This window comes from Mirounga angustirostris, unplaced genomic scaffold, assembly GCF_029215605.1.
Source record: "Mirounga angustirostris isolate CCGP_5_RB_7025 unplaced genomic scaffold, mMirAng1.0.hap1 SCAF_7, whole genome shotgun sequence".
In the NCBI taxonomy this organism is placed as follows: Eukaryota; Metazoa; Chordata; class Mammalia; order Carnivora; family Phocidae; genus Mirounga; species Mirounga angustirostris.
In genome coordinates this window covers 153,152,767-153,176,301 of record NW_026991715.1, presented here as the reverse complement: position 1 = coordinate 153,176,301, position 23,535 = coordinate 153,152,767, and the positions used below count along the sequence as shown (strand labels likewise).

The window sequence follows — 23,535 nt, the reverse complement described above, 5'->3', positions numbered from 1 at the left end:
GGATGCAAGATCCTGTCTTGTTTTGGCTTCACGAAGTATGTTTAAGGTGTATGTGTTCGATAGAGAAATTCTAGAATCAACCCAGCATGCAGGCAAACAGCCATACAATCTGAGTGCCTTAAAATGTCGGCCACCGCCCCACGATGCCGAACTGCTCCAGACCTTCCCTCTGAGATCAAGAAAGGTTTTTCTACAGAATTTCAATTACTGTGTTTTCCAAACATGCTGGGCGAGTTGCTGAAAAACCCCATCTTGATTGGTTCTCTGTCACGGCCTAAGAGATGTCTGCTGTTGTCTTTCTTTCTTTTCTTTCTGATTTTATTTATTTATCTTTTTAAGCAGGCTCCACACCCAGCACGGAGCCCAGCGTGGGGCTTGAGCTCACGACCCTGAGATTGAGACCTGAGCTGAGATCAAGTCAAGGCGCTTACCGGACTGAGCCCCCCAGTGCCCCTGCTGTTCTCTTTCTAATAAAAAGCCACACATAACAAAATACATCTTCAGGTGAGTAAGACTATGTTTTATTCATTCCACTGAAAATCCAAAGCTGTTTCACGGCGCCCACCCCGGACCCCGAGTCCTCGTGGGGCCCCTTCCGTCCCCACCTCACACAAAAGGGATTTCCCTCCCAAACTATATACATTCACAGTTGGGAACACCACCGACACTATGTCGCTGTGCAGAAGAGGATCAGGAGGAGTAAACATCCATTCCAAGTCTGTTTATCAGGGGTTTTCCTGAAAATGCCCAGCGGCACTTCATTCAAAAAGCCCTTCATCCACAGACGCCGAGGCCGGGAGCCGCGAGCCGGACCCTCCCCGCAGAATATCTTAGTTTATTTACCTCCTTCATTGGTCACTTGTATGTTTTCTCTCCTAATGAATTTCTATGCATTCTGCAGCTAGAAGTTGATCACCGGGCGCTCCCAAAGCCGCGTCCGGGCTGCCTGCCTGCGGGCCGTGCTCGCCAGGGGGGCGGACATAGCTGTAGGAACGGAGGCCGGGGCCTTCCCCTGGCTCCGGGAGGCTGCTGGAAGTGCACACCGGGCACGCCTCGGGAAGTCTGTAAACATTTTTTCTGGCGGCCCTGGCGGCCGCTTTCTCTGGAGATGCCCAAATACAAAATCCAATTCATTTAGAAATTCAGAAGAATTTTCTTCCCCAAGCAAACCAGAGGCTTTGCTTCAGACCCAACTAGAGGCTGTGGTCCTTGTGCTTGAAGAGCGGACCTCTAATTGTGTCGGAAGGATGCAGTGCCTCGGGCCGAGCTCCGGGCCCGGGGGGCGACACCAGGGCACCCCTCCTGTGTGTGGAGACTCTGCCCCTCACCTGACTCGGGCGGCAGCCCCAACGCCTTCCCTGAGGCCCGGCGGGTGCAGGCCTCGAGCTCGGTGGCGCGGGGAGGCGGCAGGCAGGCCCGGTGGGCAGCGGCAGAGCACGGGGCGCCAGCCTCCCGCCAGGACCTGCCTGTCGCCCGGACGCCGGTCTCCGGGAGGCTCAGCACACCAGCCAGGGCCACCCGCCGCGACCTCCTGCTAACTCACCCACCTCCCCGCCACACAACGCTTCGGCTGGATTTGCGTGGCTCTGAAGTACATTATCTTACGTTAAACAGAAATACCAAGCTGGTAACGTTTATAAAAAAGACGAGGATTTGAAAAGGATTAAAGAAGCAGAAAAGGCGTCTGGGCCGGGTGCGTGTGGCGGACCAGACGGAGGAATGTACCTGGTAGAGAGAGGCCAGAAAGAGATTGAAGTCAAAGCCCCACACAGCCTCGGATTCTATCAAAAAAGGGCCTATAAATAGATTTCCTCTGACCCTCAAAGGAAAAATGAAGTAGAAAACAATTTTTCTTTTTTTTAAAAAAATGTTGAATGCTTCCTGAAGTATCTAAATGAAGTTTATAAAATACTCATGAGTTCCCACAAATATAGAAATGTTTAAAAGACGGGGCTCTGCCACGCTGTGACCCCCACACAGGCTGGCAGAGAATTTGTGCTGGAATCGAAACGCACGTGACACGTCTTGGTCTCCCGCGTGTCGCGTGTGCATGTGGAGTCCCGTTCACGTGCGCAAGCCACCGAGTACGGACTCCCAATGGGGACGCGAATAAAGACTGCAGGAAGTGAGCCAGGACAGTCCCCCCGGGGGCCCACACAGCCCCGCGGCCGGCGAAGCCCCGCCCTCACGCGGGCTCTCCACAAAGGAACAGGGTCAGAAGGACCCGGGTGTCGCAGAACCCGGCCCGAGGCCGGTACATGCACAGAACACGCGGGAGAGCGAGGCCAAGCCGCATCACCGCCAACAGGCTCACGGCCAGGTGGAGGCGGGTGGTGACAGGGCGCAGAGAGGCCTCATCTCTCCAGAACCTTCTGTCCTAGTCCAGTTTCTTACGGAAAGGTTTCCTTCCAATGTCCAAGTTTTCAGGGCTGAAGTCCGCACAGAAGCCGTTGGGGGTTGGGGCGAGGGGTGTCTGTGCACTGCTGTCCGAATGGGTCTCTTTGGGGTACAGGTACTCCTCTGCGAAGTTGGGGAACATTTCTGCGAACCTGCAGAAGTCAGCTGGAAAGACAGAGGCACCTGGGTTGGCAGGGGGCAGACGTCTGGAATCCGGGGCTCCCGTCCCTGGGCCTGCAGGGGCCACCAGGGGCCACCGTGACCTCATAGCCTTCAGGTAGGGCTGGAATCCATGCCCTCAGAGGAGAGGGGGAGCGGGAGGGCGGGGGGAGGGGAGTGGGGAGGGAGAGAGGGGAGGAGGGAGGGAGAGAGGGGAGGGGGGAGGAAGGGGCAGAGGGTTGGAGGAGAGGGGGAGGAGGGCGGGGGAAGGGGAGGCAGAAAGGAGGGTAATGGGGAGGAGGAGAGGAAGGAGGGCTGGGGGGGGCAGAGGGGAAGGGAAGAGGGGGCGGGGAAGGGGGAGGGGGACAGGAGGGACCCTCTCCTTTTCTCTGCTGCACATGACACAGCAGGCTGTTCTGTCCTTTCAGCTATTCCTGTTTGGGGGAAATCTACAGAAAACATGATTTTGAATTCAGCGGTGTATTCTGGGTACTCTGTGTGAGGGAGATGCTGTTCATCAGAGGATCTGGTTTGGGGACAGGACAAAGCGTCCACGTGAGGACCTGATTTCTGCAAGGCAGGTGTTGGCGAGGGACACGGCCACGCTCTGGAGAGACCAGGCATGCGTACACGGGAGACCGGGCCACCGTCCGAGCTGGTCACGGGGCCCGAGCGGCTCTGAGCCTGTGCATCTCCTGACAGCCCTGGGGCCCAGTCCTGGGGTGCAGAGTGCCCTCCAGGAGCTTGGTGACACTCACAGGCCTGGGTGTGGGAGACGACAGACCTCAGGGAAACCGCCCGTGTTCCTCTGGGGGACACAGAATGACTCACTGGAGAATGTCTGCAGTTGGTCAGTGCTCACTGTGAGCGACCCCAGCACCACCACTACCTAAACGCACCAGGACGCACGGTCTTTGTGCAGGTGGACACACACACACACACACACACACTAAATCAACACACACACTCGTGTCTGACATTTGGATGCAATTTTAAAAACACGTCCAAACAAGACATGAACAATGACCTTTTCTGAGCAAATGTCTACTCTTTTTTAGCGAGAATACATTCATTACCAAATGTGCACACTGGCGGGCCTGCCGAGGGGGGCTGCCTTCCAGGGATCCTACTGCCCCAGACCCCTCACCTCAGCCTGCAAGTGGGTTTTTCAGGTCTGAGTCCCTGAGGATCGTAGCTGTCCCAATTTGTGTGGCTAAAACTGATGAGCCACCCCCCCAGCCCACGAGGACATGCCCACCGCGGTCAGTCCCGATGGGGCAGGCTCCCTGCTTCCACAGGGGACCCGGATCATGGACCCCCGTGGGCTGCCTCAGCACACACAGTCTGCAGCCCCCGGGGACAGCGTGCATCTGGGGCCCCAAGCTTGGGCGTTGGATCTGGCTCTATTCGTCCCCTGCACAAATCAGACTCAAAATCCCCTAACCCGTTCCTGCCGGGCTTGGGGAAGAATCTTCCTTCTGGGAATTTTGTGTTGCACAAGACAATACGGTGCCCTGGTGAGCATGCGTGGGCTTCGCTTGCACTGTGTCCCCGAGCCCCGCCTCCTGGGCACACCCCCCCCGTACAAAGTACAATGGGGCCCTCCTCCCCTTGCTCCCGGGCCACTCACCAAATGTGATCCGCCCTGTCCCCTCCTGGTCGATGGCCCGGAAAAGGTTGGTCACGCTGAGCTCTGCCACCCCTAAGGCAGTCTTGAGGATGCTGGACAGGGCGTCCTCATCGATGTCTCCATCCTGTGACCCATACATCTGCAGGCAGAGGCCGGCGTCACCCCATGACCCCCCAGCTGTGTAGGCCGTTTCTCCTGCTCACGGGGTTCCCAGCTCTCGAGCACGCCCTGACCCCACTGGTTCAGAACAGCCAGAACTCCGCTCACAAACGGACCCCCATGGGGTACTGAGCTCTGAGCGCACGGCCCGCCCTCCCACTAGAGGGGCCTCCAGGCAGCAGCGTGTGTCCCCCGGGTCAGGGATAGAGCCGGCACCCTGGTTTTGCTGGCACAGGAACGGGCCTTTGCTCAGTAACACAAATGAGCCACCACCGGGCCTGACCTTCAGGAGGTGGCTGACCCACGGACCCTCCTTCCAACAGCTTCTGCTCTGGTTCTGGCAAGTGACCGAGAGAAAGGCACCGAAGGGCTGGGGCGTGCCGTGAGCCATGGTGTGTGTCCCCTGCAGGGCAAGGATGTCCGCCCCGCCAGGCAGGCCCAGCAAGGTGGCCTTGGGGGGTGCGCCTGCCCCAGATCCACCTCCTTCCACAGCCGGCAAGCCTGCCCCGCAGGCAGGAGCCTCGGCAGGGCTGCCTGGAAAACGGTCTGCTCTGTGTTCCGAGACACAAGCCAAGCACGGCCACTGTTCCCAGAGCAGACTACAAGCGGACAGCAGAGAAGGTGCCGGGTTGGGGTCCATCACAATGGGGTGTGCTGAAGGCAGGAATGCAGAGAGGCCACGAGCCAGGTGCAGGCCTAGGGCCCTCAGAGCTAGCCTGCTCAGGCTGGAGGAGGCAGGTCAGGCCTTCCTAGACAGGGCCCACCAAATATCAGTCAGCTGGTTAATTCTCATGGTGTGATCCACATAAGGCACCGTGCACCGAGGGGGTTTCCCAGTGATGCTATGGGCAGGGGCTGCTGGGGTCATAAACAAGGAAGGGGGCATTCTCTAAGCAGTGAGAGACAAGCATCCAGCTGGCTCATACCTCAGGTTCTCATGAATCTGGTTAACGTGAGTTGCACCTGTGAGAAGTACCCATTCTGAGACCCTGACAAAATGTGTTTCTAGGTGAGTAAAGCCAGCCCAGCTCTGTCCTAGCTGACGGTGTCCTGGTGAAGCCAGCCAGGTGAATCCGCAGGTGAGCGGGGACCCCATTATGGGTGTCTCCCAGAGTCTGAGAATCCCTGCAGCAGGGGTGAATGGCTCGGCTCTGGACAGGAAGCTCCTTCGCACCCTAAGTCAATGGGCTGATGAAGAGGTCGAGTTGGGAGAGCTGAGAGGTGGGGCTGCACAGGATGGCTGTGTGACACCACTTGGCGTGGGGCACTCACCAGCCCTGTCCAGGCACGCTGGAACTCACGAAGACCCTCCTCCATGCCCTTCACGTGAGTGTGGATTATGAACTGCAGGCGGAAATTGATTCAAGGAGGTTTGGGGGCATTTGTACAACAATGGCTGATAGAAGCTTCCGTGAAAATAGCAATCAGGCACAGAGTACGTCTGCCAGTGTGATAAGGCGCTGTGAAAATGTAGGCGAGGTCTGCCGTGACCCCGTGTCTCACTGTCCCTACAAATTAAATGCCCATAAACGCCACACTTGCCTTGAACGCGAGCTGGATGGTGTCCAGAGTCCGGGACGGCCGGCAGACGACAGACAGGGCGACCACGTACTCCCGAGGGTCCATCCTGCCCTCTCCGCTCTGGGAACGAGACACGCCCTCAGGGGACAGCTCAGCCCCTCCCGCGGGTGGGGGGAGCTGGGTTTGAACACTCATTCCTAGACCTTCTCTGCCTCTACCAAAGGAGTATTTTGGAAGAACATTCATAACCAACTGGCTTTGGCAACGTGGCCACACCACACACCCTTTTTAGGCCATTATGGTTGATTTTCAGAGTCCAGGAGACTGGCGCACGAAGCGTAAGGAAGTTCATGCCACCTGCTAAGGCTTTCCTTCGAGGAAAACCCCAGCACGTGGCAAGGGGCGTACTCGTGTTCTAAGAACCCAGTCGCATGTGGCAGAGAGGTGAGCGTGTAGAATGAAGGCGGGTCCCAGGCGACGATGTGGTCAATGCCCAGGCCTGGCCCGCTGGACACTCACTGAGCTCCACGCAGCAGGTCCTCAGTGACCCCGGGGGTCACCACGGGACAGGCGCTGCTTCCAACCAACGGGCCACCGCAGTGAGTGGGACAAGCCAAGGGGTGGACCCAGGGCAGAGGCGGCTCCCGGAGCGCTGTCTCCCACCCCCACGCCCGGTAGGGCCACCCATGTCCAGGGCTGCGCAGGCAAACGTGGACTCCTCGTCCAGACACGATGGGTTTCTTGATTACGGGCGTGGCTGGCTGACGTGCATGAGGCGCCGCACGGGACAGTCCTCACGCACTTGGCGGAAGGCCGATGGTGACCCCGTACACCCATCATCGGGAAAGAGGCCCACCACCTAGAAATTCTGGATTTCTGGAGGAGGGAACACTCTTTGATATTTTTAGGCTTTTTAGCAATTCCATTTAAAACCCTAAACTACAGGTCTATCAGCAAATGTCAACTTAAATGTCAAACTTCTAGTGCATTTAAAAGCATGGGAGAAAATACCCAAGGGACGGGGGGCTGGTCGGGGCAAGGGGGGGCCGTTTTCCCTCTCTACTTCCCAAATCCCCAAACAATGCTTATTAGGAAACAATACACATCTGAAAGCTGGAGGTTTGGCCACGAAACCCCTCCCAGGGTGACGGCCCCACCTCATCAAACAGGGAGAACATGTCCTCCAGCGTGTCTGAGACAGGGACGCCCAGGTACTCCGCAAACTCAGGGAGACCCAACTTCCCTCCCTTCTGCATCTTGGCGCTTTTGGAGTATTTATCCAGATCTTTCTCAAGTGTTTCTGGTTTTAACCTACACACAAAAAGAGAAAAAGATATTTTTCATTACAATTACAGAATGCCAAAACAGGAGATCTACTGTAACGAGACTCAACAAAATATTAAAATTGCTTCTACAGCAAGCAGCAAGTTCATTTTCAACAAAATGTGTCCCAACAACTTGAAGGCACACTGCGTATTCTGCCTCAGCGTCTACGCGGCGGCGACACCCTGTCCGCTCTGTGGACCCCCTCGGGCAGGTGGCTGTGACCGTCGGCTGGGACCGCTGCGCTGAGCACGCAGAGTTATGAGACTTCTACGCGGACTGACGTGGACACGTGGAAAGCCCCCACAAACCCTGAGCACAAGCACCTCTCTCGGCTTGAAGGCCCAGCTGGCCCTCAGCGCCCACCGCGATCTCCGGCTTGGTCACCAACAATGGCAAGGGTGGGGGCCCCTGGGAGGGCCTGACACAAGTTTCTGGAAGCTTCCCGTCTTAGAAAAAGCATCTCGGCAGTGCTGTTCAGCACTCTCCCATTCCTGAGCGAACCCCTCTAGCGTGGCCACTTAAGCCACGGCGCGTGAGGGAGGGGTTTGAAAAGAAAAAGCGCCACACTCACCCCAGGCCTCTCACCAGCCTGGCAAATTCTAGAAGGCAGGTGTCCGCGGGGAGACGGAGCTGTCCTTCCGCCAGGGCCAGCTGGCAGTCCTCAAACGTGTAGTCGGTTACGGAGATGCCCAGGGCCCTGCAAAGAGGAGGGCATCTTGGTCAAGCGCCCCCAGAGCAGCAGAGCGAGGAGGACGGCTCAAGGTGACCACGGGAGAGGGAGCTGCATCAAAGTAACGCAGGCCCCACTTCCCAGGCCCCTCCCCAGTGGCTCCTGACCCCGTCCACGCGGCAGTGGCACCCATCCCACGTCCCACCGAGACCCCGTGCGTCTGAGGCAGGCCGTGGCTTGTGCATGAGGACATGCACTTGGGGTCGGCGATCCCTCCCTCTGGGGCTCATGAAGCTTATCTGCAAGTCATGCTTTTGCAGGGGTATCCACGTGCTAATTTTGTGGCCCCCATAAACCTTGTTTTAGTTAAACAGGAAGAAATTGCTACGAATACAGGTAGTGTCCAGGGCGGCCGTGCAGGCCATGGAAAGAACAACTTCCCGAGAACGTGGGAGGCCCACGCAAAGCCGCAGCTGGAGGTCGGCGGCTTCGCTCCGGAAAGCCCCGGGGAGTCAGCGGCGCTGGGGTGAGGAAAGAACTCCAGGAAGCAGGAGGAAGTGTCCAGAATGAAGCCAACATTTAAGACTGGACTAAAGCACAGGAATCTGTGAAGATGCCTGCCAGGCCGGTGAACCGTTCTCGAGCCTGTAGGGGCTCGTCAGGCGGCCGTGAGTAGTGCTCTGTCCCTTCGGCTGCTGGGAGCCCAGCAAGGCCGTCTCCTGCCATTCCATCAGGGAAAGCCCCAGCAGATGGCAGAAGCCCTCGCCGCAGCCTGTGCTCCGTGAGATAAAGCCGGGAAGGCCTTGTGGGAGGGACACCCTGAAAACTTCCCCTGGGTCTGGACACGTGGAGGAGGACAGGCTTCGTCCCCCCAAGCTGTCCACAGACAGGAAAAACCCTCTCTCCCATCCGCTCCCACGTGTCCCTCCCCAAGAAGGGGCGCCTGGGCAGGCCCTGTGCAGGCCAGAACCTGGGGGAAAGAAGGGGGAGGCGATGGGGGTCCAAGCAGGGGCGCTATGACCCCGGGCGCTCGCCCCAGGGCTCTGCGGGACCAGAGTTCTCACGCTCGCCCACGGAAGCACCCTGCCACACAGATGTCTGCACTGGGAGCCACTGGGTGGCGAGCACTCTGAACGCTGACATGCGCAGAAAGACAATGTTTCAAGTCCACATCTGGCACTAAACATGAATGCTTAGCAGTGGACCCCAAAGTCCAATCACATAAAACCTGGGGCTCCCCCAAGCTTTGCGGTTAGCTGAGTATTACTGTGGTTTCCACCCTGCTAGGAAGCAAGCGTGCAGCTGGTGTCGAGGATACCACCCCACCGGGTGTCTAACTTGGAAGCTCAACTCATCTTAGGGGTGACCGGGGGTCGCCTTCATTGGGGCTGGCGGTGCCCCGAAGACAGAGCTCAGCCATTCTAAAGAACTGCATCAGATCTCATGAAAAATGCCCTTCTTCTATTAAAGGAAATAGTGGTAGAAAATGTGCCAAGTATTTAAAACTAAGCCCCCTCCCCCAATAACCGAATGGGCTTTTAATCATCTCCACAGTAGTTCCTCCCTGCCATGACGGTACCGTGCAATTGTGGCTAGGACACAGGGGCTTCGAAGTCTTTCTTCCACAGCTAGTACGACCCTGCTCGGCAACCGGGGTACCGTCGTGTGGGGACAGAAGCTAGGAGCATCTCGGGTTATCCCACAAGGAGGCAGGAGGAGGCGCACTCGGGCTGCCTGCGATGCTCACGGGGCCTGGGCCGTTCTCGGTGGGTGAAAGGACCCACTTCCACGTTTCTGGGTTCTCCCATGGCTGCTGGGGCAGGGGGATGCCCAGTGGCTAATCTGCCCTTTTCCATTCGATGTTAAGATGCTTCTCTTCCGTTAACATAGAGAATTTATGATATATATATTTTTCTAATATAATTAGCTAATTTATTTGAATGTGATCTAAAAAAATTCACACCTAACCTGTCAAACCTTTGATTCCGTGGAGATTATTTCTTTATCAAGAGGTTGAACACCCTGACTTCCCCCAAATTGAGAGTCAAGTGCATCCTGACAGCCGACTGCTCTCCATGCGTCCTGGTGTGGGATTCCGAGAGTGAGCAGATGAATTCTGGTGAGTGGATGCCCGAGGAGGCTGGGGGCGCTCCACTGGACTCTGTCCCTAGCACCTACCTTCCTGAGGGGCGTGCGGACAATGTCTGAATACCCTGCAAAGTTTTACTTTACATATGTTGAGGTTATAATTTTGCTTAGTACAGTCTCACAGAATACATGAATGTGGGCGGTCTGATGGGCACACAGTGAGGGGATGGGGCTGACTTCACACATCGGTCACACCAGCTCGGCCACAGTGCAGGGAAAACCCCTCCAGAGCCACATGAACCTCCCACGAGGCAGGGGGGCACGCCTGTGGAGCCGCTGAGAACCTCCCCCCGCACCACGGTGGCCAAACGAGAGGCGGCCCCTGCTGCCCGGGAGCAGAAGAGAGGAGGAGAGAGAAGACGGGACAGGGCAGGTGAGGGTAGGAAGGTAGGAAGAAACGCAGGGCGCAGGCTGATGTCACCCCATCCAAGACAGCCGGGAACGGTGTGGAATCAGGAAGCAAGAAACTTCGAACGGCACGCTCACTTGTCGTGGAATTAGCGCACATTATCTTAGGAGATCAGCGTATAGTTCCCACACTGAATCTGGTAAGATGGAATAAGAGCACCAGCAAAGACCACACGAGCAGATGAAGAACGTGAAGAGGAAGACCGTCCTGCGGGCTGCCAGGCAGAGCTAGCATCCCCATCGCATGCACGGACCCGGCGCCCTGGTGACCGGTTCCTACCACACGGGTGAAATTTATGAGGTTAAGTGACGATGACGCAGATCCAGAAGCAGGAGCCGGCAGAGACCGGGGGTCGCCTGCCCACACGCACAGTCAGCACTTACTCATTCGCTTCTGCAAAGACCTGTTTTCCGAATGCCACTGTGGTCTGTGCCATGCTAAGGAGGAACCCCATGCATGGGCACCCTAATACTCCGAGGGTTCCCAGGGGACGGGGGTGTTCGGAGGACGCCGCGGACTCTGGCTCTGACACGGCACGACGCGGGGCACTCACTCGGCCATGACGCGCCGCACGTTGCTGGCGTACAATGCGGGGTCCTTCTTCTCTTCCTCCGAAGGGCTGTACACGGGGAGGAACTGAGCACAAAGAGAGCTGCGTTACTTCTATGCGCATCACAAGCCCACCACAGTGCAGTCATGAGTCTAACACAATGAAGATCTGTCAGAGCAGCTTCCATCAGAACCACCTTCAATGTGGCCACGGTGTGCACGCACACGCACACAAGCACACATGTACATGTGTGTGAACACAACCCACGATTCCTCAGGACCGCTCGCTCCCCAGAGGCAGAAGCTCGTGCTTGCCAGGGCACTCCGTATTTCTAATTTCACACGGAAGCCTTCTCTCGGGGTGCACAAGAATTACATGTGTGCTCCTCTTTCTAAAAGTCTCCGCTTGTGTTGGGGAGAACACAACACATTGTTAAATAAGCCCCACACTCGGCTGCCAACTCCACTGTGCAGAAAGCCAAACATCACCGAGCTCTTTTTCTTTAATACAAACACACAACAATACGGGGACACCCCGAAGCCTTATCAGTTCCCACCACGTGGTTTCAGGCATTCCCCGCCACTGTCTACCACACACCACAGAAATCGTGGCAGGTGCTCCCGTCAGCACTGATACCTGTCAGCACAGAACAAGTGAAGACACTTAGAGGGGTTTCAGAAAGTCAGAGTTTCCTTTAAACTCTGAAAACTGTGGGGATGCCTGGTGGCTCAGTCGGTCAAGCATCTGCCTTCGGCTCAGGTCATGATCCCGGGGTCCTGGGATCCAGCCCCGCATTGGGCTCCCTGCTCGGCAGGAGGCCTGCTTCTCCCTCTGCCGCTCCCCCTGCTTGTGCTCGCTCGCTCTCTCTCTCTCTGACAAATAATTAAATCTTAAAAAATAAAAACCAACTCTGAAAACTGGAACTGAGGCCTGAAATAGAGAAGTGCACCCTGGAGGTGTCCTCCCCTGAGCCCCGCTGCACGGCTGCTTCCCAGCCAGCCGCAGACGAGCCACATATAACATTGTACGTGGATGGCTGCCACCCTTGGACTCGGGCCAGGGACCTTTCGGCTCAGTGTGTTGTAATTAAGTGGCTTATGTTGTACTGAAGTGAAAAATCTGGAACCTGGCTGAAATCCATGTAAATTCAGTGCAACTCTGCAACTTTTATCAGAAGGTAGCAAACTGCCTCATTAAACCCTTTCCATTGTGTTCGGGCTCCCTTTTCAGGGGCAGAGTAGCCGACTGATTCCCTTTTAAGAAAAGAGACTCTATTCCTCATCCACTTGGATAAAACGTACACGCTACACAAACGTGGCTATTGAATTGAGCCGAGAGAATGGGTATCATGACTTTGGCACATACAACGGGCTGAAAGCTGGAGGCAGGTTATGTGATCGGTCCACGGACCAGACAGAGAATGACAGACGACAGATCTGCCATATGAATCCGGCAGCATCGGTATCATGTAAAAATGCCGAGACATAATTCACTGCACATGTGCCAATTTTAAATGCCTTTAAGCTACGCTCCCCATAATAAAAGAAGGGTTTAACTTCCTTGTTGATTTTTAAAGACCTATTTGATTCTTGCAAAATCATGCAAGAGACACAATGTGACTGATGAAAAACCACAAGGAAGTACCTCTGAGGAGCAGAGAGAAGTGGAAAGATTCCAAAGCAAGACAGATGACACACAATGTTGTATTTGTACGGACAGCAACGTGACATGTAGCACATCGTGTCTGTGTAGATACCAACACTATCTCTAGAGATGCCCACATCTCATTGTATCTGCAGACACCAGTAAAGCCTCACGGCCACACAGATAACATCACGTTGTCTTAGACACCGAGAGAACACCGCATCCACAACGTAACACTGTGTAACACTGTATGCACACAGATGCACGTGGCCAACGTAACGGGATCGCTCCGCATGGGGGCCGGCGCCGACATTCGTAACAGTGGATCTGCACGGACTCTGCCAAAGGTTGCCTAACACTGTACGTGCACAGGGAACAGCATGTTCGTTATAGCTGCGCAGACCCCGACGTAACATTGTATCACATTGTATCTGGACAGCTTACACAGCACTCTGGCTCTGCATCTTTACAGACCCGCGCGTAACGCCGTTTAACACTGCATCTGTACGAACCTCGATTTCCACTCGATTGTGGAACTGACACAGTGTGAGCCACAGGATTTTCAACCTTAAAAATGAACAGATTTACAGCATCGGTTAAAAGATTCTCAATGTCTTTTAATTAAATTACTTCCAATTCTGGAGCAAACTCCCCAGACGCCTGTCCCCTGCAGAGGGCACTATTGGGCAGTTAATTTGCTCAGGGGGTGCTGTGCCTCCCTCAGCCTAAAGCCGAGCCTTACAACACTGTGATGAGGATGGGGCTACTCTTACTAATCAGGGTTCCTCACTGTCCCAACAAATGCACCCACTCCTGCAGCTCTCCTTCGCCCTGCATGCCCCCATTTCCCAAGTGTGTTTTCTGGCTCAGGAAACCTCCTCTACGTGACACTGTCCCAGACCTGGCTGTCCCCAGGCAATGCAGACTCAACAGGCCCTGAGTCATGCCACCCCCAAGGCCGGCCCCAGAGCTCCTGACCTCAGAACCGGCATCACCACCCTTTATTTGCAGAAGCTGGAAATGGGGAGCCATCTGGAGTCTCTTGTCCTTGGGCCATTGCTCCTCTCCGCAGTGGGCAACTGTCCTCTTAACTCTCTCTTGTACATACCCGACTTCTGCCCTATCACTGCCAGGCCCAAGCCTGGCTACCAAGGCCCAAAGGAGCCCTTCCCACCTTTCTCCCAGCATCCCCCTGGCTTCTCACCCTCCACCCTCCACACTCTGGCCTCAGCAGTGTTAGCACCAGCACCCACATATGCTGCCCCTCGGGGCACCTCCCCTCCCCAGCATCCGTTCCAAATGCCGTGCCCAGGGGAGGGCTCTGCCTGGCCCCAACACCCACCCTTCTGCTGCACCAGGTCAAAGGCTGGCACCACGGAGGCCTGCTGTCCTAGAACCCGAGCCTCCCCCGTGCAGCTGTTTAAGAGGAGGACCGTCCCTGCAGCTCCCCTTTCTTTTCCAGGAGCTGCGGGGTGTGGTGCGGATGGGATGGTGGTCACTGAGCCGACAGGCACACATGGGGACGAAAGAGCATTCACAGTCACCTTCCCTCTGGAGTTGAAGACCATTAACTTGGGTCCTGGAACACAGGAGTGTGCGAACAGGCCAGGCTTGCACACTTAGTTTTCACAGCGGGCAGACCCTGACTGCTGCCAGACAGCAGTGGGTTATGTGTTCTGAGGACCCACATTTGCAGAAGTGCCCAGAATGCAGGGCAGTCACTTGAGCGGCCCCTGTGCTTTCCCAGCAGGACAGGACACACAAGGCACTACAGGGTCTGACTTACGCTCCGGGGCCTTGCCAGGTCCACGTGATGGTGTCCTGGGGGCAAGAAAGGAGCAAAATGAATCACAGCTGGAAATCAGGCACCCGGAGTTCCCTCATGAGCCCTTCCTTCCACGGTGTGCCCACCCTCTGTCCTGGCCTCAACCTGGCCCACCTCTGACCCCAGCGATGCTGGTACCCTTCTTCCTCCCAAGCCCACTCTGGGACAAGGGAGCAGATGGGTGCTCATCACCTCCAGGCCACCCAGACACACTCCTCTCCTCCCACAGCTCCAAGGTCCGCAATTCTGGCGTCCGCCTGAGATGCTGCCCCAGTTCCGTTTTCTGCCCTCCCCTGTGTTCAAGGCATCCCTGCTAGTATCAGCCCACAGCGCAGGAACCTGCTTTTTGCGAGCAGTCCCCGCGACACCTGCCCTGTCATCACCATCGCCTGCCACATGAGGCTCATTCCAACCCACACCCACCTGTACCCCCAAGGCCTGGCCTCCACTCTGGGCCAGAGACGCCTCGCAGATGAGCCGAGGCTCGGGAGGGAGCAGAAGAAACCACTGCAGAGCCCCGAGCGTGCCCAGGACCCCGAGTGTCGTGGGCGCCCCCCATCTGCAGCCTTGGCTGCTGCACCGGCCGCCTAGGTGGGGACGTGGGGGGACGCACACCCTGTTTCTACCCTGACACTGGGCTTCTTTCTTCCGAAATCCTGATACCCGCCTGCTGGCTTCCCATGGACTCCTGAAAAGCCACCCACCACAAGGGCTTCCCCGGCCCCCGACCTGCCCTCAGCCACTCGTCCTCCACGCGGGCCTGCGCGCAAAGCTGTTAGTGGTGGTTCTCCCTGAAGCTAGGCCGCTGAAGAACGTGACACAGACTGATGGGATGAGGGAGCAAAGCAGCTGTCCTGCTTCTCTGACAACTGAGAACCCAGTAGAGGCAATCTGCTTAAAGTAAGTTGACGAAACAAGCTTAAAGAAATACAAAATCTAGAATTCCACACACTGACCATTCTCTTAGTCTCACACGCTGGCTAAGGAATGCGCCTCTTCAGAGTTTCTTGAGTGCACGTCACAGTCATTTTATGTCAGTTTGTGCGGCTACGGGTTCTGACCGACATCTACCGACTGACCCCTTGGAGAACCTCTTTTGTGCCATGTGCACCTGTAGGCACAGGGTCTGGTGTGCAAACCTGGGACCCTCCGGGTCTGGCCCAGAGGTGGAGGGCCGGCCCCTCATGCCCACAGATGTCACACGTAATTCTGCCTCCATCTAGGCTAGCAACTCCAGACCGCACCATGTTGTGACTGCCGAGTTTCTTTTTTGTCGTCATGAAGACGCACCATGACAGGGAGAAAGCTCAGTGCAGTGAACAAATCCAACTCACGTGTCCCCCATCAAGAAACAGTCCAGTGCACCTGCATCCACGCAGGGCCCGGGGACACGAGTCTCGGCGGTGAGAGCCCGATGCCGATGCAGGGGCAAGGACATCCACCAGGACGGGGTCACGGCAGAAGTGAGATGCAGCCGGCACCGAACAGCACCCACCAGAGGTCGGTGCCTGCCCTGGGGAGTGCGGCCCACTGAACCGGATGTGTGTGGCACGTCCACAGGGCCCCCGGGGGAAGGGACAGCTGCGGATGCTCAGACACGCGGTGGGGCTCTGACCACAACCCGCGGAGGCTTCTTCCGGCCTTCCTGCCTTCCTGCCTCCCCCGAGCTGGGGGTCCGTCAAGATCACCCAGGCACTCGGAGCCCCAAACACCCCCTCTTTTACTTTGCTCTGACATAACAAGTGAAGACCTCCGCACACAGAGGCATATTCAATACAGAGTCGCTTACGCCTTTCCCGCCCGCTGCCCCCAGCCTTTCAGAACTTAGATTCTCTCAATGCTCCTGTTTCCCAGGTGAACAGAGAGCTAAGGCTGCTGAGGACGAGGGCGGATGGCTCACATCAACTTGGCAGGACCGATCAGCGGGGAGGAAGGCCCACTGCTCCATAACCCGTGACAACAGCCCTTCCTGCATGAACACTGGAGTGGTCCTGGAATCACGGATTGGCTAGAAATGACCCGCTGAGGCGCCGGGAATTCGCATTCCCAGGCAGGTCACTGTAACCCCAGGAAATACACTGACCAGTTTATTCGGGTACCGTAGAGCCACAGGCTGCACAGGAACTCCAGGGATGAAGGCACCTGGGGGAAAAGGGGCATCATCTTACTTCGAGGGCAGAGCTCCTCCGCCGGGGGCCCGTCTCATGCTGGTCTCGGAGGAAAGCAGCGTTTCTGCCCCCCTTCCTGGTGAATGGTCACAGGGTGCCTGGAAGGCTCCCTCAACATGGGTGTTGGCCGTGTCATGTCAGGAAGACCGCAGCCTTGCAGCCCTGCCCTGCAGGGAACGGGCCCAGGAGTGTCTCCCCCACTTTGCTCAAGGAGGAAAACAGAATTTAAGAAAATTACATACCAGGCTTGAAGGTAATTAGGCAGGTCCTGTTGGTACATGTTCCTTCTGGAAAAATCATTATCTTGGAATGAAAAGAAAAAAAGGTCAGCCTTAAAGGAACAGAATCCAGAATACGGTCTATTTTCTCCACTGCTGAGATGCTTTAATCACACTCACTCAAAACGGCTTAGATGCATGATGGAAGCATGCGTGGATTTCCTAAGTGTAAGTTCTATTAAGATCTGGAAGCAATGCAAACATGCAGACAGCACACGCCTCCTCAGAGCATGCGTGGGGGTGATCACGGCCACTGTGAGGCCGAGCTACCGCTGCCTGGATGCCCTGGCAGCACGCAGCCTCCCCCCTGGGGCAACGAGGGACGAAGGCACACAGAGGATGGCTCAGCGAAGGGCGCTCGGCTGACGGAATCGGGACCAGGGCTAGAACCGAGGCACAGCCGGGCCAGCAACCAGAAACACCGCAAAACCAGCGGTTAAACACCTCCCCCACTGGAACCCCAAATTACTCAGACTCGTACTGACCTCTAGCCACACGATATAAACTAAACTCTGCCCCCTGCACCGGAAACTACAGCCCACGTGGCTGCATCCGGAGGTGGGGCGCCAGGCACCCTGGACGTCGCGGCCCCGAGGGGCTGCCCGTGGGTGGGGGTGCCCGGCAGTCAGGCCTTCCGATGTTCTCTGAGCACCCAGAACCTGGACAGTCCCAGGGAGCTCAGCTTCTCAGGCTCGGCTCAAGGAAATACAGCTGACACTGGCTGAGGCCGCCGCCCCGCTGCCCGCGCGACAGGCCTTCCTGACGCCCCCTCGGGCGCCGGGCACATGTGGGCAAGCTCCGCCTCACGGACCGGCGCACTCGTCAGATGTGAGACCGTGCCAAGCGCGAGGGCAGGAGGTTACAAGCAGAGTCATTTCAGTAAAGATGCTTTGGGAACTTGGGATATGCATGAGAACTGTCTTCTCGTTTGTTTCAATTTTCAAATTTTAGGACCAAAAGTACCTGACACTTAGCACACACTTGAATTCACATGCTCATCAAACAAAATGAAAGAAAACGAACCTGGCCCCCAGGGAAGGCCCCCATCTCTAGGCTCACATCTTCCGGAATAAATCTGCTCAAAATGCAAGCAGGACTGCATTACCTGTGGCCACTTTCCATTCGACTGTGCCCGCCTCCTGATCTCCTCCACGGTCTTCCTTCGGGAATCCTGGTCCGACCGGGACACGAACACTGGCCGGATGTACTTTATCAGAGCTGGAAGGGGAGGAGGGGCCTTCGTTGGGAACCATGGCATCTGCCGCAGCAGGACTGGAGGGACAAGGGCTGCCCATGTCAGGGGGGCACACGCGAGCCCCCAGAGATGCCCCAAGGGCAGCACTGTCCCCGAGGGTGGGTGGGTTGTTGGGTCAATGTCTGATCATGAGGGGATCAGGAAAATCACAGAAGCTCCCTCCCACGATGGCACGAAACCCCACAACCTGCGAAGTCCAAAGTAACGACACCGGCGTCCACAGGCTGTAAAGCAGGAGAAGCAACGAGAAGAGGCTGGCAGAGGAGGCCGTTGGCGGGGCAAGGGCTCCAGAGTCAGAAGGGCCCGAGGCGCACGGCTTAAACCCCACCACCCTGTTACGTGTAGACCTGTCTCCCTCAAAGACACAGGCTGACGTGCTGACCCCAGGTACCTAGGCCTGTGACTGTATTTGGAAATCGGGTGCTTGCAGATGCAACTGAGCTAAGATAACGTAGTGCTGGAGTAGGGTGCACCCTGACCCACGCCCAGCGTCCTCTCAAGGAGGGAGAAACATGGGTGTGCACGCAGGGAAAAGGCCACGGGACAGCAGAGGCCAAGACCGGAGTGATGTGACCAGAGTCACTGGACGCCGGGGACGGTGGGGAACCGCCAGAGGCTGCAGAGGCCTGGCACGGCCTCTCCCCAGAAGCTGCCCTGCTCACACCTTGACTCTGGACTCTGGCCCCCAGGACAGTGTGAGAATCAACATCTGCTGTCTTCAACGGCCCAGAGCGGCCCTCTGTCGGGGGCGTCCCAGGACACTCACACAGCTGCGGTCCTAACTGGCTCGGCACAGGGGGCCCACGGCCCTGCTGGGGTGGCAGGTCAGTGCCCTCGTGACCAGAGCTGACAGCAGCAACCAGCACACGGTTCTCGCGCAAGAGGATCTGAAGGTGGGGAGACACTTCTTAGAAGAGAAACCCCAAACTGACAGGACAGTCATCCTGAGGGAGAGTGTCCTCTCCCAGGAAGGACGAGTGGGTGGCCGTGGCAGCCGGGCACCCCCATGGGTGAGACACGTCCCTGCTGGGCCCAACATCAGCTCGGACTTCCGAGTGTTCTAACTACTCGTAAGAATAACATGTGACTCTTCTTTCTGGGAGGTCTTCCAAAAGACAAAGAGAAAATTCATTTATATAAAAAAAAAAGAACAAAACTCTATCTCGTCAGGTCCACAGGACTCAAAATCTAAGCTGCATGTGGGTCTCAGTGATATTTTCGTCTGGCATCTGGAAACTTCTTTCCCAGATGCATCGTTCTTGCCAATTCCTTCTGACTCTGTAGTGACACGCGGGGAAAGGGCCGAGGAGATCCCCCGCGGGACAGGACAATGGGAAGGCGCCCAGCTTCCCATTGTCCACACCAGCTCCGCACAGTCTTCCCAGGGCGGGAGAGAAGGGCTGCAGGCTGGCTGGTCTCCCTGAACAGCGTTCCCCTTTCCTGACGACACGGATGAGGACAGTTCTCCGCCACTCATGGGCGAGCCTGGAGCTCCAGGCAGAGGTGGGCAGCGGCTTTCTGGGCTCCGAGGATGACGGGGCTTCATCCTGACTGAAATCTCAGACTGCACCTCTTTCTGGGAATCCCCAGGTGAATACCCACGCTGGAGACCTCACAACTGAAGAGCTTGCTTCTGAGGACAGAGAGGAAATGTGGCTGCCCGCCGGGTAAGCCCCAGCAGTGCTGTCAACGAGGGGCCGGGCAACAAGACCGTGAGCCGGCTCTGTCATCTCTGACACTGAGCACCAAACCTCCTCAGGTCTGTAAACGCCCCGGTGCCCATATCAAGGACACTGAAAGTAAACCAACAATGTAACAATGAGAAAGATCACTGGGCTGCTTACTCTAACTGGTATTTACAAATCTGAAGGTGAAAATATTTTGAATATTTTTAACATTCATCTCTTCACCAAAGTCGTGAGCTGTCAAAGGGTCCAAAAGCTTCGTGCTTTAAACAACAAGGACAAGAGGAACCAGAGGAACGGCCAGCGAGACCCCCCCCCACGACGCAGGAATCCAGACTTGCGTCACAGGGTGTGTTCTGGTCACGCATGGTGGGAGAAGCCCTCAGCTGCATTCCTGGGGGAGAGTCCCTTTCAGGTGTATTTACCTTCAAAACCCAGAGAAAAGGAATACAATTTGGGATGTGCCATATATGAGTTCTAATTAAAATCTATAATAAATGGGTCCATCACCACTCCTTCACTCTTATTGCTATGCTATCCCTGAAATGAGTGGGAATGTAAGTCTACATGAAGGACCCCCGCACACAGAGGACATGTTGGTGGCCCTCCCTTCTGACACCCCAAGGTTAAGGTCAGTGATGTGGGGCATGGAGCTCAGCTCTGACCTTGCAGCCCCAGCACATTCAGCCAACGGAGTTGGCTTTCGAACCCTGACCTTGGGAAGTGGATGAGCAGGTCCAACTATGAGCCTCCATGATTCTAACTTGTGACTCGAGCCGTAATTGAAGGCAAGGTTTCGAGAAGGCTTTGCGTAATTTGTACACGAATGAGGGGGAGATGACATGCCCCCCCAAATCCCAGCACTTCCCCAGAATGCTGACATTCCACAGCCTGAAGCTTAAAACTTAAAATAAGAAATCGGAACAAAATTGCAAAATTGAAATAGCTTCCCGCGTCCTTTGCCAGGGACCACACTGCTTTATACTTAGGAGCCTGTGATGACCTTCTAGCATTATTAAAGTGAAACGCATATTTGCTAATTACCAGAGTCTCTGCCTGGCTTTCAGAAAATTCTCGGTTTAACCCGACTTTCCAGGCACATGACATATAAACCTTTATTTGGATAACCAGGCTCAAAATTACTGGCCTTATATGTCCATGGCCAGTGTCCCCATGTATCTGCACACCTTCCGCAGGAAGTTCCACAAGGGGAGGGCTAGCCTGCCGGCTCTGTAGGACAGCTCCTTCATTTCACTTTGGTTCTGTAACCGCCAGCACTGAAACCACCTTGGCTGAGACCGTTAGGTCTAAATGGAGGATCTGTGTCCCCGTTCCCAGGGACAAGACCACGGAGGGTCCTAACTGCTCACCCCTCCTCTCTGCTTTCCACCGTGCGAGCACACAGCGAGAAGGTGGCTGTCTGCAACCCAGAAGAGGCTCTCGCCAGAACCCCACCCTGCTGGCCCCCCTGATCCCGGACTCCCAGCTTCCAGGAGCGTGGACGTGAACGGCTGCTGTTTAAAAGCCACCCAGCATGTGGTGCTTTGTGAGAGCTATCTGAGCAGACACCCTCTGATCCACAGTCAAGTAAATGCTGGTTAGCATCTCTTTGGCCAAAAGCACACAACGTATTGGGCCCCCTCAGAATGTCCCACTTACTAGAAAGACAACATAAAATGTACACAATGTTCTCTCTTAACTGTCACCTGAACAGTAACATGAGTTAGGGAACTCAGGAGAATTCAGAGATGGCGGACAGGGTGAGGACCTTCTGCCCCTGCAGCTCTGGCCCCAGGACCACGCACCTCCCGCCCGGACCAGCCCTGCTCCAGACTCCACTGCGGACATGCTCAGCATGACATGCCCACGGTCTAAACAGCGAGGGGTGGGCAGAGGAGAGTGACGGTGAGGTGGGGCCCCCCCCAGGAGCAGCCTGGAGGAACCAGGGCTGGGTGGCAACCCCTGGCGCAGAAACCAGGGGGATGAGAACCAGGAACAGGTGGGCCGGCCCTGCAGGGCACCTGGACAGCTCCGGCGTGGGCCCGGCCGGGAGGAGGAAGGTGCTTTCATTTGTGGGCTGACTGCCCCGCATTCCCTGTAGTTCCCAAGGTAATGGTGCAGTACGCCCCCAAAGTGATGTGTTCACATCCTAACCCCTGAGACCTGTGACTGAAACCTTATTTGGGAAAGCAATCTTTGCAGATGCAATTAGTTATGCACCTGGAGATGAGATTACCCTAGACCATCCAAGGACAAGTGTCCTTGTAAGAGACACACAGGGAGACACATGTGGGGGAGGCCTGTGAGGAGGGAGGCTGGGGCGGTAAAGATGCGGCCACGAGCCCGGGACTACCCAGGGCGCCAGGAGCTGCACCAGGAGATGGAAGAGGCAGGAAGGACCTTCCCCGAAAGCCTCCAGAAGAAGCGAGGCTTTGGACACTTTGGCCTTAGATTTTTGGCTCCAGAATTGTGAGAGTGTAAGTTTCTGCTTTCTTAAGCCACCAGCTGGGTAATTTGTCACGTGGCCGAGGGACACCTGCACACCTGGGCTTTTGGTCCCATAACCAGGGCACTGGGACACAGACACTTCTAGGACCATGTGACACAGACCCTGCACGCCAGGGACAAAACGTGAGCAGGGAATTCGACACATGACGTTTGAGGGCACTTGTGTGTGAACCAAAAATAAAACCCACAACAACTAACGTTACAGAGGAAACCACAACAAAGGAAACAGAAGAGACTCAAGGACAAATGCCTATTTCATGTGGGTGTGACCTGCACGGACCAGCAGGATGGAGGGGGCTCGCCCACTCCAGGGGGGGACTTGCTCACTCCCAGTAGGATGGGGGGGGGTCTCGCTCACTCCCAGCAGGATGGGGGGGTCTTGCTCACTCCCAGCAGGATGGGGGGGGTCTCGCTCACTCCCAGCAGGATGGGGGGGTCTCGCTCACTCCCAGCGGGGGGGGGGTCTCGCTCACTCCCAGCAGGATGGGGGGGGGTCTCGCTCACTCCCAGCAGGATGGGGGGGTCTCGCTCACTCCCAGCAGGATGGGGAGGGTCTCCCTTCCTCCCATCGGGGGGGGCGGGTGGGGGAGCTCACTCACTTCCCCATATTGGGATGTCTCTGCTCTCTGCCTTCATCACGATGGAGGACATCGTCAGGGTGACAGCGATGGCATCGAAGTAGGAGGAGTGCGGAGCCAGGGTGAGGATGGTGGCCTCAGACGGAGAGGCCTGCTGCCCCTTCGTGACCACCCAGTGGAAGCCGCCGGAAAACCACATGGTGCGCATGATGGCCTTGAGCAGGAAGTCCACAACCCTGCAAAACAAGGTGCTGCGGTTACCCCAGGCCAGAGCAGGGGTGTCACGGGCGCCATGCTCAGCTCGCTAGCGCAAGGCTGATCCGTGGACACGGATGCTAGAAACTTGGCACTGACCTCGGGCGGGTCATCCAGGGCGCGCTCTAGACCCACCCAAACCCCACGACAGCGGTTACTGCATCGTCCGGATGCTGTGCTTCCCTCCCCTCTACTAAACGTGGGGTGGGATGCATTTTTATTAATTTAGCCAAGAAAACGGAAGTGCTGTCTCTGCCCCGAGACACAGCGTCACGAAGACCGACACCGACTCCTGAAGAGAGTAAGCAGAGCAAGGACACAGATGATGTTAAAGCCACTGGGACCTTAAGTGCTGGAAGGTGATTTATTA

General features: G+C 56.4%; 1 protein-coding gene across 2 annotated transcripts in view; it reads right to left on the bottom strand.

Moving 5' to 3' along the window:
- Positions 1–505: 505 nt before the first annotated feature.
- Positions 506–23,535, bottom strand: part of LPCAT1 (lysophosphatidylcholine acyltransferase 1) — a 45,121-nt gene continuing 22,091 nt past the window's right edge. For both annotated transcript variants that reach the window (XM_045863841.3, XM_064596896.1), the window contains exons 3-14: positions 22,932–23,146; positions 17,990–18,102; positions 16,849–16,909; positions 16,522–16,580; positions 14,400–14,434; positions 13,126–13,180; positions 10,973–11,055; positions 7,764–7,889; positions 7,024–7,177; positions 5,888–5,986; positions 4,187–4,325; positions 506–2,562 (exon numbers count right to left, since the gene is read on the bottom strand). In XM_045863841.3, the coding sequence (XP_045719797.1) occupies positions 2,378–2,562; positions 4,187–4,325; positions 5,888–5,986; positions 7,024–7,177; positions 7,764–7,889; positions 10,973–11,055; positions 13,126–13,180; positions 14,400–14,434; positions 16,522–16,580; positions 16,849–16,909; positions 17,990–18,102; positions 22,932–23,146 (1,324 nt within the window). In that variant the 3' untranslated portion in view covers positions 506–2,377. The remainder of the gene's footprint in view (positions 2,563–4,186; positions 4,326–5,887; positions 5,987–7,023; positions 7,178–7,763; positions 7,890–10,972; positions 11,056–13,125; positions 13,181–14,399; positions 14,435–16,521; positions 16,581–16,848; positions 16,910–17,989; positions 18,103–22,931; positions 23,147–23,535) is intronic.